Source organism: Spinacia oleracea, chromosome 2 (assembly GCF_020520425.1).
Source record: "Spinacia oleracea cultivar Varoflay chromosome 2, BTI_SOV_V1, whole genome shotgun sequence".
Lineage (NCBI taxonomy): Eukaryota > Viridiplantae > Streptophyta > Magnoliopsida > Caryophyllales > Amaranthaceae > Spinacia > Spinacia oleracea.
The window spans coordinates 76,799,880-76,812,556 of NC_079488.1; the positions used below are offsets into that span (position 1 = coordinate 76,799,880).

Genomic DNA, 12,677 nt, shown 5'->3' on the forward strand with positions numbered 1-12,677 from the left:
ATAGATATATAATAGCGATAATAAAAATAAGAATAAGTAGCTCTTCTGTCATGACAATTAATTTTTAATTTCATATTCTTTTTATATTTTATTTAACTTATACAGTTATACGCATCATTTACCAGTATATCAAGACAGAACCCTTATAATAGCAATTAACCCATCGATTATTGTTATTATGAACAAAAATTCTCCTCAAACTAAGATCCAAAATGTTCACCAATATATACTCAAATTTCGAATCCCATCCTATAATAAGTGGGATAGTTATATAATAGCAATCCTATTAATTAACAACAATAATAATAATTAGGTCTTATGTCACGAGAACTAACTTTTTTAACTTCACATTTTTTGTATTTTATCTAACCTATACTCGTCCTTTACAAGTATAAATTTAAACACACCCTTATAATAGCGATTAACCCATGAATTATTGTTATTATGAAAGGAAATTCCCCTCAAATTTGTAAAGAGAATCCGCTTACCTTCCCACCCACTTCACTAAAGTTTGAAGTAGCAGAAGAAGATTCCTTGCCCCTTCTTTACTAATCTTTTGGGCTGTTTTTTTTCTCCCCCATTCTCTCTTTTCATTTAAGCTTTGTGTCCTTAATTTACAGTCGCAGAATTTTCGAACTAAGATATTCCTTCCTTACATCAACTAAATATTTTATTCCCTTCTCTTTTTAATTTAATAAAATTATAAAAAATTAAAAATGAATGTCTTAAGTAGATTTTATATTCTTTTTCTCAAATGTTGAATAATTATTTTACTTTTTTAAACCGTAAAAGAAAGTTGAATGGTTTATAGATACTCGACAGTAAGCATTGTTTTACTTTGTATAAAATGATATTTAATTAATCATATAATAAAATTACAAAAACAGGTGAAAATATGAATACAAATTCTTGTAATAACGTCAAACAATAATTAACCGGTACACCACATGACACGTGAATACATAATTTAACGGTTAAACAAGTGTGTAAGACTCTTTTATATGAGATTAGCCGAAATGTGAGATACAGGGATAATATATGCTCTTTAAAAGTTCATTTATAACTGGTTGTTACATTTAGACCTTTCGCGAATCGGGCGCTAAATAATACGGAGTAAAAACTTATTTGTGCATCGGTTACGATCTTTACAATATAATTTATAAAACCAGGTGAAATAGTATATGCTCCTTAAAGGCTCCTTTAGTTTTTATTATTTAAATTTCCTCTTCAACAATTAAATAATAAAAATAGAATCATCTAAGTATAATTCATCATCCATGTAAGAGAGAATAATTTGGGCTAGTAGTACTTAGCCGTATAAATGTTTGACATCTGCCCCAACTTGTATTATTTTGAGAAATTTTAATTTTTGGTTTTGATGGGATTTTTTAAGTAAGTTCCTTGTGGTTGGGAATTTTTAACATATGATCTGTAAATCATGACCATCGAATCCATTTTTATCTTTAACTTTGCTTTTATGTGGGTCCTACACCCCCTAAGTAATACGGTCTTTATACTAATGAATATTAATTAACAAATAAAAGTTTGGGAAAAGGTTTATTCTGGATGGTTTTTGATTCTCTTCAAAATTAATTTTTCACAAAAGCTTCAAATAATACTTGGTTGCCATCTTGTATCCGGGTGATTTAAGAATTCTTTTTTTATTTGATCGTTATGCTCGTTTGGATTTTAAAAAAGCAAATTTGTTAAAACGAGAAAAAAAAAAAAAAAAAAAACCTTGGCTACGAGTGCACAAGATAGAATTTGTATTTGACCCTACGTCAGTGAAAAACCAGCCAAGGAGAAACAAGATTTAAATATGTCAAGTTGTGATATAAATTTATTGAAATTCTCATCTTTTTGCACTGAAACTATATTTTCACAAACACACAAGCATATCCTGGATAAAATTTGATTCCTAAGACCCATTGTAATTCCTCAAACCTAAACATTAAAGAGAGCAATTAAAAACTAAGAGCAGTAAATATTATATTCCCCTGAACCACCAGCCATTTTAAATACCATATTTATTGTTATCGTAACATCTTTCTAAAAAGAAAGTTAAAAAAAGGTTTATTTCGGACAAGTTGTAAGATTTTTTACCATGTAACGAACCTCAAGGTTAGAGAGCCGAACTCTAGTAAAATAAGTGTAAGAAACAATAAACAATTATGTGCATTATAGCACATTGCCATCTAGAGTTCATATACAGATATACTACCAATTCCAAGTTATAAGCACCATCATGTAACAAACAAATATCACAATGCCTCTTGAGGAGGTTTAGCCATAGATGTAAACACGTAGAATACCTACCAAAATTTCACCTTCTTGTTTAAAATTAAACTCTCGCAATCTCAATAAAAGTACATGGCAATACTCGTAATTTGTTTAAGCTCAAGCGGTTTTATAAACACCTATGGGGTAATGATACAAACAGAATTCAAACTCAAGTTTTAGATACAATCGACAAAGGCTTTGAGTTAAAGTTAGTTAGCGTCTAAGAAAATGATAATATTTGAATTGTATCGACACCAGTTTTAGGCCTTATCTTAAAACCAAAACTGGATACCCGCATAAAACAAAACTAAATGAGCTCATAACACGGTCCAGAGCATCTGGCAAAGCCATGAATATACAAAATAGAGAAGATTGAAGCTTATCCTATATTTCTCATAGCCCATAGAAACGAAAAGGGTAGTTTTCTCATGAAAAGAGGTTTATATTTTATATATTTTTTGGTTTTTATAAAAATAAAATAAAAAAGCTGAACAAGGGGGGAAAATACATTTTGCAAAAACCAGTATATTCAGTTGATATAAACAAATAGAGTACTAAAAACCATGTCAAATAAGTATAAATAAAGAAAGTTAAAATGATGGTAACAAAAAGGGGAAAAATAATAAAATGAAAAAAAAAAAAATTGAGAGAAAAAGGCAACAGTGGGGAGAGATGAAGGAGAATCATCTTTTGAATTAGTGATTTTTTGAAATTCGGACAATTAAAGAAGGGAAGAACGTCTAAAGGTTCTTAAAATCCCAACAAATTAAAGGCTCCAACCCACATGACATGACCCCCCTCCATTGTCAATACACCCTATTTGATTCTCCCCTCTCCTCTCACCCTTTTGAACCCACGCGTACAATAGTTATTCCCTCTATCTGAAATTGATAATAACGTAGTAAATTGAACCAGTAATGTAACAACTATACCCGAACAAAAGGAAGTGCAGTGCGTTTAACACATATTTGAGCTTTTATCCCTTTGCTCTCTTTATAAGAAGCTGTCATGCACTCTCCTCTACACTTTTGAACCTAGGCGTAGAATAGTTATTCCCTCTATAGGAAATTAATAATCACGTAGTGATTAGAATTAATTTGTGACAACTATAATCGCGTAGTACTTTGAATTAGTAATGTGACAACTATTTTCGAACAAAAGAAGTGCATGTTTAGTGCGTTTTTCACAAATTTGAGTTTTTATTCCCTTGCTCTCTTTATAAGAAGTTACCATGCCCCCCTCCTCCCCTCTTTCATCTTTCCTCAACTTTTTCTTTTTCTCTCTCCATCTCTCCCAAAATTCTACTTTATTCTCCCTCGAACACAACTCTAAAAGCAGTTGATCCTCCTTGTGTTCATAAACAACATCCTATCCCTTTTCTTATCTCTCTCTCTCTATATCTCTCTTAACCTCAAAAGGAGAAGGCCACCCTGCTTCCCTCTTTTGCTCTTATTTGTGCCCACATTTCCCCTCATCCTCACTTCTATAAGAGCAAGAACATTTTTGATAATAAAGGTTATTGCACAAAAATATATACATACATATTTATATATATCAGCAAGTTTAAAGAGGAAGAAAACCATATAAAATATATACTAAATAATATATTTTTGTTATAATAGTCATCATAATTCATAAGTGAAATGATGGCATCTCCATCAGAACTAAGCCTGGAGTGCAAACCTCAAAGCTACTCTATGCTACTCAAATCATTCGTCGGCGATCACAATAACCCAACAGACAGCCAGGCAACCCATAAGCTAGAAGAATACCTCAATCGCCTCGAGGAAGAACGGCTCAAGATTGATGCTTTCAAGCGTGAGCTACCTCTCTGCATGCAGCTTCTCACCAATGGTATTAACCTTTGCATATTCATGTCCCTCCTTTCCTTTTCTTTGTCTCCTTTTCCCAACAGTGCATTTTTTTAGCATCCTGTAATCAAAATAATCACCATGTTAAATCAAGTAATAATTAAATACAAGTATATGGTTAGCGTTCATACTTTTGATATTTTCTCCTTTTGATATTTTCTTCACAAATATAGATGAGGATAATAAGGCTTTTTTTGCATGCAACTTTTATTTTAGGCTTTTAGCTTTCACTCAAAATCTACAAACATATATCCCAAACAAAAATAACACCAGAAAGAAACATATTTAGGCTTTCACCACATTCCACAGACAAAGTAAATTGAATCAGATGGTAAAAAATAAAAAAGAAAGCTTTGCTTCTTTCTAGGGCTGAGAATTTTCTTCAAATTTAAAAAAACAAAACGTGTTTTCTTATTCTGGGGTGTTTTTCTAATCAGCCATGGAGGCATCAAGGCAGCAGTTACAGTCTCAGAAAGGGAATCAAGGCGCAAGGCCGGTTCTTGAAGAGTTTATGCCCCTCAAACTTTCCAACTTGGAAGGATCTGATCAAAAGTCAGCAAACATTGCAGACAAAGCCAATTGGATGGTATCTGCACAACTATGGAGTCCAGCAGGTGACACGAACAAGCTACATCCCTCAACATTGCCTAAATCTGAAGCTGAGACTGGCTTTGGTGTCAGCAGCCCTAATCTGGCATTGGACAACAAACAGAGAAATGGGGGAGCTTTTCTTCCATTCGCTAAAGAACGGAACTCAGTACCCGACAATTCAAACTTAAGGTCACTTCCACATTTGGCTCTAGCCTCAAATGAGAGAGAATTACAAGACAATAGGTGTATGGACAGTGAAAATGGATTAAGTGGATCAAGGAGTGATAATTCTAGCAAGGGAGGAAATGTGGTGGCTGGCATGGCCACAGATGGTCAAACACCCATCACAACAAGCACCACCACAACCACAAATCAGACTAACAGGAAAGCAAGAAGGTGTTGGTCACCGGACTTGCACCGACGATTTGTCAATGCCCTTCAGATGCTTGGCGGCTCACAAGGTAAATAATTCCTTATCTCATCAACATTTAACACCAAGTATATAATTATGGGATTTCTTCCCTTTTTTAGGATTTAGATCATCATCATCACAAACTACCTAGATTGCATTTGCGGCTGTTGTCTTAGAAACAATCATGTCACTATCATTGGCTTTAAGAAACAAGGGAAGTTGGCTAATTATTGGTTGTTGTTTATCTATGGAAACAGTGGCTACCCCTAAACAAATTAGGGAGCTAATGAAGGTTGATGGCCTAACCAATGATGAAGTGAAAAGTCATCTCCAGGTAACAAATACTCTATTTCTCTCTCTTCTCTCATTTCTGAAAGATGCAATCATGACACAAACATCCTACTGTACCCTACACACATTGCCAAAGCTGTTAAACTGCACCATAATGCAGACTGCAGAGCATATACTAATTGTCTCTACTCTTTTGGTCTTGAGTATTTTTGCTACTTTTTTTTACTATTTGTAGTAACTTTATATTTTTTTTGGTTTTACCAACATGCAGAAATATAGACTTCACACAAGAAGACCAAGCCCAAGTCCTCAAGTAGCTGGAGGCCAAGCACCACAACTGGTTGTCTTAGGAGGAATATGGGTCCCACCAGAATACGCCGCTGCGCATGGCGGTGGACCCACCATCTACAGTACTCACCCAAGTACCCAAGTCTCATCACACTATTGCTCACCAACAGTACAACCAGACTTCTACCCACAACAAATGGTAACCCAACAAGCTCACCCTCAAGCACTGCACCACCCAGCCCTCCATCAACACCAACACCACCAGCTACATGTTTATAAGACCATCTCTCATACACAAACTCATAGCTTACCAGAATCAGATGCTCAGGGAGCAGCTGACCGGTCAGAGAGTATCGAAGATGGGAAGTCCGATAGCAGTAGCTGGAAAGGTGAAAGCGGCGAGAATGGAGGAGAGAGAAACAAGCTGGCAACATTACGGGATGATGGTGAGGAGAGTAATGGAAGCCAGATTACATTAAAGTTCTAGTTGGTTACTGTTGTAGGGTTAGGGTTAGGGTTTTTCCAACTTTTGTCCTGATTCTTGTGTGAATTAATGTGTAGAGAGGGAGGATAAAGAAGGCATAAAGAGGAAGTGAGTGAGTGTTTTTGTTAACTACTACTATATTTCGTTTATGTCCTATTCACCATCCAGTGATAAAAAAATTCATGAATACTCGGAAAAAGAACAAAAAAATCATAAGAGGACTACAACTTTTTGGTTAATATATGTTTACTACAAGCTATGTTACTCATACAGTCATACTCTTTATTTCACCGCAAGTAATCAGATCAAATACTTGAGAAACACTTAGACATTTCATTTTGGGCCAAAATTACACCCTTGGTAAATGGTTGCGTCTAGCATTTGGACACATTCACACATCCCCGTGTCATACACTTCTTGTCGAGTGTGAATAACATAGACAGATAGACTACAAGTATTAAAACAACAAAACATGGACAAGGTAAACTGGTCCCAACTGTAAGTCCTGAACCCAAGACAGTAGGAGTATGAATATGATAAAGGAAACTAACACATAACCTATTTAAGCTGATCCTGGCAATAAGATAAAAAGTAAGCAAAGTAGTTTCATGCTTTTAACGCTACAAAGTATAATCTCATATGGTAAAATAGTTTGCAACATGCAGTAAAAGAGAGTGAAGATTTGATAATAATATGCTTAAACCAAGGACAAAGCCTCGAATTATTGTTATGAAAATTTTCACCTTTCTAATTTTTATCACATGCTTAGTTCACTGTTCTCCATGCATCTAAAGTTCTAAGCTGGAATATAGTAGAAAATCTTATGGTTTATTCCACTTGTCCATGATAGGGCATCTAACCAAAGAAAGTAAGAGCATCTACACAAACCTCTCACGGTTTTAGTATTGTGTCACAACCTAGGCCAGTAAGGATACCAGATCGTTTGTGATAACGGAAATCTTAAAGTATATGTGAGTGGGCGATTCCATTAGTACTCATGCTACGAAAAGCAATACATAATTGTCTTTAGACCTAATTCCTACATTCGAATGATCACTATTTGGTACCGTTAGTGATGAGGCAATCATGAACAGCCTTGTACTGTTCCGGGTTTTCACTTCCTTAATCCCACTCCAAAGAGGGGTTAAACCCGGCTACAATAGCAATCCAATAACTACACTACCATGAACAATTCAATCCAACTATCTTCTCTTATTTATAGCAAGGGTTGGATTCATTAAGTATGAAAGTCTCCTAAAGTATGAACTTATGACTTAACCTTGACCTCAAAAATTTGATAAACCATCATTTGAAGATAAAGGGAAAAGGGTATAGAATCCGTAACTAAATGATTACTAATGGTTAGAACTGGATTATTAAAGAAGATGAGGGAGCTCAAGAAACTTTTTCCCTTCCCTTAATTTCTAAAGCTCGTGTATTTAGAAATCATATCCTGAAATGGCCAAGACATTCATGATGAATTCCTGGCTCATTCTCCAAGAACACAAGTCTCCCTTTCGCACACATTATGGACCCACGCTAACGCATATTCTGGCAACTAAGGGACCTCCAGCCTTGACCAAAGAACTTATGATTGGATCATTATTCTGAACCCATAGTGCCAAATTCATTCTAATGCAGTTTCAGGGAATTCAGCCTCCACAAACCCCAACAACAAACAAAGTGACTTCTTCTGATCAAAGTCTTGAGAGGTCAAGACATAGAAGTACAACTTGGCCTTAATATTATTGGAAGTAATAGAATAGTTGTTTCCAGAAGATTAGTCATACGACTCATGCTTATAGGTACGAGTTAACTAGAACTATTCAAGAATGGTAGAAAAATTGTTTCTGAAAAACTTATACCTAAGTTTGGGCTGGGACCTAGGTCATGCCTCGCATCAATGGGCATGCAAACATATCCGAAAAATTGTTTCTGAAAAACTTCTACCTAAGTTTACTTTCAACTTCAGGATTCCATCAAGCTGCGGAGACTGGCATAAATTTGTGCTTTGCCATGTCGAGTGTCATATTGTCCTAGCCTAGCCTAATACGAAGTACTTTATAAGTTTATATTGTGTTTGGTGTAGAGTAACTTAAGTCATGCCTGGATTGTGCCCGTGTTGAGCAGAGCCAAGGCCGTGCAAAATTGTGTAATGCTTTGGGCCGGCCGGGCCAGTGGCAACCTTACTCCTACCTTTCTCCTCCCCCCCCCCCCCCCCCAAAAAAAAAAAATAATCACTCAGATAAGAACAAAGATATTGACAATTAAAATATAAAAGAAGAACATTATCTCGGAGAGAAGATGGATAAAAGAAATGATAAAGAGGAAATAAAAGAGGCAAAGGAAAAGTGAAAGTCAAAAGAGAAAGGAAAACATAAGTTTGCCAAAGATAAAATTATCTAACATAATACATTCGTTTAATATTTACCAGTGTTAATTATACGTTAACACTACTTTCTAGGAATACATAAACTGCACAGCGTTGCAACTAAGTTTTGTAACAGTTTTGGGCAATTTTCTAAAATTTAATGGCACCGGCAGAGATAGAAAAGGCCCTGCTTCTCTATATCACAAAGAAATTACAGAGTCACAGACCACCCAAAAGCCATCAATAGGTACATCTATGCTAAGATTTTCATGATTGGGCACATCTATGCTAAACCCAGAAGGCTTTTGACAAGCTCAAACTATTTTATACCATTTCTTGTAAAATTTAAGATCTCAAAAAAGCAGCAAAAACCTAGTTATAAAAATAGACTACACAAAATACGTACAGGGTCACAGTTTTCAACTCAAGGCGAATATAAAGCTAAGTTGAGCTTGAAAATTTGCTCAAAACAAACTCCGGACACCACTCAGGCGTGAGTTTAAGTGAAACAAGCCAAACCGAGCCACCCGAGCTAGAGCTGGGCTTAGCTCGTCATCGCACTAGACATGCCCCGATTAAGAAATGAGCATTCTTGCTAGCAAAATTGTTCACAGAATAGGCAGGAAATTAAAATAAGACAATGGAAACCACCCCCTATACAGCTCCTTATTTCGCTATAGGTGTATCACTATATCAGGAATTCCATGACTGAGTAAAGCAGAATCACACCAACAGAGGCAAAGGACTCGCAATTAAACAAAGGGGAAAAGGTAGGTGCAAATTACACTAACCCAATGAAAGGGAAGCAAGACAAATCTATCCCAATGAAAATCAGGAACTGAGGAAAAGAGCACTCAAAGCACTTTGCATTTATCAAACCTTGATAAATGAGTTACACTATGCTACCTTGATAAAATTGTACAAACTATGATATTCCAAGGACATGGATAAATCTGAAACTCGGGTACCAGTGTCAAACACATGTATGCGACTATGCAACCAAGTGTCAGACTCAACTATTTATGAAACTTTCCATGCTTTTGTCCAAAAGGAAGTGTCAAATACTCAAATGTACATAGACAATTACCCATGTTAGACACATTCGACACAGCTATGAGCACTATTACATTCTTCATACAGCATTGGGTACATCCTCATTGACTTGCTCAGTTGCTTGGTGAAAAGATCTACTTACGGAAAATTCGAGTGGGGTCTGCATTCTTTAGGATCCAAGGGTGCTCCAGTATCTTCTGAAGAGAGAGCCTCTTCGAGGTGTCTTTCACCAGAAGCTACAAGATGTCAACATTACGTGCTCAGAAACTCAAAAAAATGACTTTCAGAGGTCCAGGTTTTCCAGGGAAAATTCTGTGCAGAGAATACTTACTCGGATAATTAGATCCTTGGCATCTGTTGAAACTTGAGGTGCGTCTGGGAAGTTCAAATCAACCTTCATAATCCTACAAATGAGAATTGTTGAGATAATTACCAAGCTCTTAACCTATACATACTGTTTTTTAACAAATTTTTTTGCTTATGTGTTTTTTCTTACCTTCTGAAAGTATCGCGTTGGCTCTCAGCCTCAAATGGAGGTACTCCATACAAGAATTCATAACAAAGGACACCCAAAGTCCAGTTGTCAACAGCGTAATCATGGGCTTTGTTTTCCACCATTTCTGGTGCCAAATAGTCAAGAGTTCCACACATGGTGTGTCTCTTGTTTCTCGACTGTACCGACCACCCAAAATCTGCAATCTTCAGACGACCCTGAGAAGGAAAAAGAATTCAACACTCTATTAATCTTCATCCATGAAGCCTTTCACTTAACTAATAACCAAGCTATTAGCCATCCAATCATATTCGCAATTTATAACAGATTGCAGTTATTGACTAATGAAGGAATCAAAGTGTTTATTGTGGCTGTATCTACACTGAAAAGTGAAAACTATTTATTTACGCTGGAAAATGTCTGTTTAGATAATTATTCAGTTCAATGATTTACTATGCGTGAATTTGTTCACAAAGAAAAACAATACATGCATTAGTTCATCAAACAGTATAGTTATATAGTATATGAATCTATAAGATGCATAAATTAGTATAGGTATAGTCCAATTGCGAAAAAGCCTAACTGAAAGCACAGCAGGTTACTCAGAATAATACCTCATGATCAAGCAACAAATTTTCCGGTTTGATGTCCCTGTGGATGACATTCTTGTCGTGACAATAGGCCAACGCTTCTGTCAGACTTGCAATGTACTGTCTCAAGAAAACAATCAAAATAAATTCCACATTCCCACAAAAAGAAAATAGAGAAGCAACCTAAGAGCAGCCAAACTGAATGCAATACCCAATTAAGACAAACAATGTAACAAAATCTGAAATATCAAAATAAAACACAGAAAAAGACACCCAACAGCATTGTCCTTTCTTCATTGATCACCGGGTACAAGAAACTCACCAGATTTAACAGAAATAATTTAAGCTTAATCATTCCCTATAGATCTCAATATCAAAAACAGCCATTCACAAACCAATTTCCGCCATCAAACTGTATAATGTCTCTCTTGATTGGTAATTCCATCAAAGTACACTAGTCATTCTCAAAATTACAACACTAAGGAAACTCCAAATGAGCAACTAAATCATCATTTTGACAACGAAAATCCACTTAACTTAAAAAAGAATTAAACATCCAAGTCGTAATATACAGAATTAAATTGAAATTGAAATTATACCGTGGCAGCCTGCTGCTCAGGAAGATGACCTAATGTACGGAGTTCCTTATAAAGTTCACCCCTAAACGCATACTCAAGGATCAAGATTATCCTATCCTCATCATGAAACCACCCATAAAGCCTCAAAACATTCGGATGGCGTAAACTCATCTGAATCTCCATCTCTCTCCTCAGTTGATGATGCAGCTTATACTTTTCTATCTGCTCCTTGAATATCACCTTCAACGCCACTATATACTTACTCTGCGCCATCAAATTTTGGAAATTAAAACCAAGTTATACAGTAGAATAATTGAATTAAGAACAAATTAATGCTTAAAAATTGGAAGAATTTGGGGAAATAGAGAAATACCTTGACTTCGCGAGCGAGGTAAACCCTGCCGAATTTTCCTTTTCCCAATGGTTTTCCGATTTCGAAATCGGCCATTGACCAGTCACGCTCGATGCTAGGGTTTTGCGGTTGCTGCTGCGTCTTAGATTGTTGAATCGGTTGAGGCTTATTGGGACGCTGGTGGAGTTTTCGCGGAGGTTTAGGGATTTGGGGCGCCATTGTTTTTGCTTCAGTGAGGAGAGAGAAATGGAGGACTAGTGAGAAGGGGGAGAGAAAAGGAGGGAAAGATTTGTGAATTGTGATTCAAATTTATGAATGCATCATTGAAAAGGAAAGTATTTGTGAGGTACGTTCCGTACGGAGTAATGGCTTAATGCCCTGTTCTTTTTGGCTTAATTTCAGTTTTATGACTTATTTATCAGTTCAGTTCAGTTCAGTCTAGTTCAGTTCAGGAGCATTTAGTTCAGTTCAGTTCAGGAGCATTCAGTTCAGTTCAGTTCAGGAGCATTTAGTTCAGTTCAATTCAGTTCAGGAGCATTCAGTTCAGTTCAGTTCAGTTCAGTTCAGGAGCATTCAGTTCAGTTCAATTCAGTTCACTTCAGTTCAGTTTAGGAGCATTAAGTTCAGTTCAATTTAATTCAGTTTAATTCAATTCAATTCAATTTAATTTAATTAATGTGGTTCGGGATAGCATTGTTGATGTTTGAGTAACCATAGTGAGGTCGCTGCCCCTAAACTCATGAAGAAACTGGCAGATATATACTTCACAAAGGTTACTGCATCTGCAGAATCCACCTTCTTTTTATCTTCTCGACAGTTGGCGTTGTGGAAATCGCAGCAGGGAGATCACACCTCTGCTTGGCTTCGTGCGGTCCCCATATCAGGTTTGGGACAACCGATGAATGCTAAGGCTTACCGATGTGTACTGTGTTACCGGTTGGGGGTTCCTTTGTTCTCTGTTACGGCGCCATGTTCTGCTTGTTCCAGGGTCTTTGCGGGAGACATCTTTGGTGATCATGCGGT

General features: G+C 36.2%; 2 protein-coding genes across 2 annotated transcripts; one reads left to right on the forward strand and one right to left on the reverse strand.

Annotated features, from left to right (window-relative positions):
• Positions 1 to 3,842: 3,842 nt before the first annotated feature.
• Positions 3,843 to 11,967, reverse strand: LOC110804845 (serine/threonine-protein kinase Aurora-3-like). Its single transcript, XM_022010448.2, has 7 exons — positions 11,676 to 11,967; positions 11,324 to 11,566; positions 10,749 to 10,844; positions 10,138 to 10,352; positions 9,973 to 10,045; positions 9,784 to 9,877; positions 3,843 to 4,212 (listed from the first exon to the last, which is right to left on the reverse strand). Exons 1-7 carry the CDS (start codon positions 11,871 to 11,873, stop codon positions 4,205 to 4,207), a joined length of 927 nt encoding a protein of 308 aa, XP_021866140.1. The 5' UTR covers positions 11,874 to 11,967; the 3' UTR covers positions 3,843 to 4,204.
• On the forward strand, positions 3,924 to 6,458 carry LOC110804844 (myb family transcription factor EFM). Its single transcript, XM_022010447.2, has 4 exons — positions 3,924 to 4,134; positions 4,589 to 5,203; positions 5,412 to 5,488; positions 5,717 to 6,458. The coding sequence occupies exons 1-4, from the start codon at positions 3,924 to 3,926 to the stop codon at positions 6,218 to 6,220; spliced, it is 1,407 nt and encodes a 468-aa protein (XP_021866139.1). The 3' UTR covers positions 6,221 to 6,458.
• Positions 11,968 to 12,677: the final 710 nt, after the last annotated feature.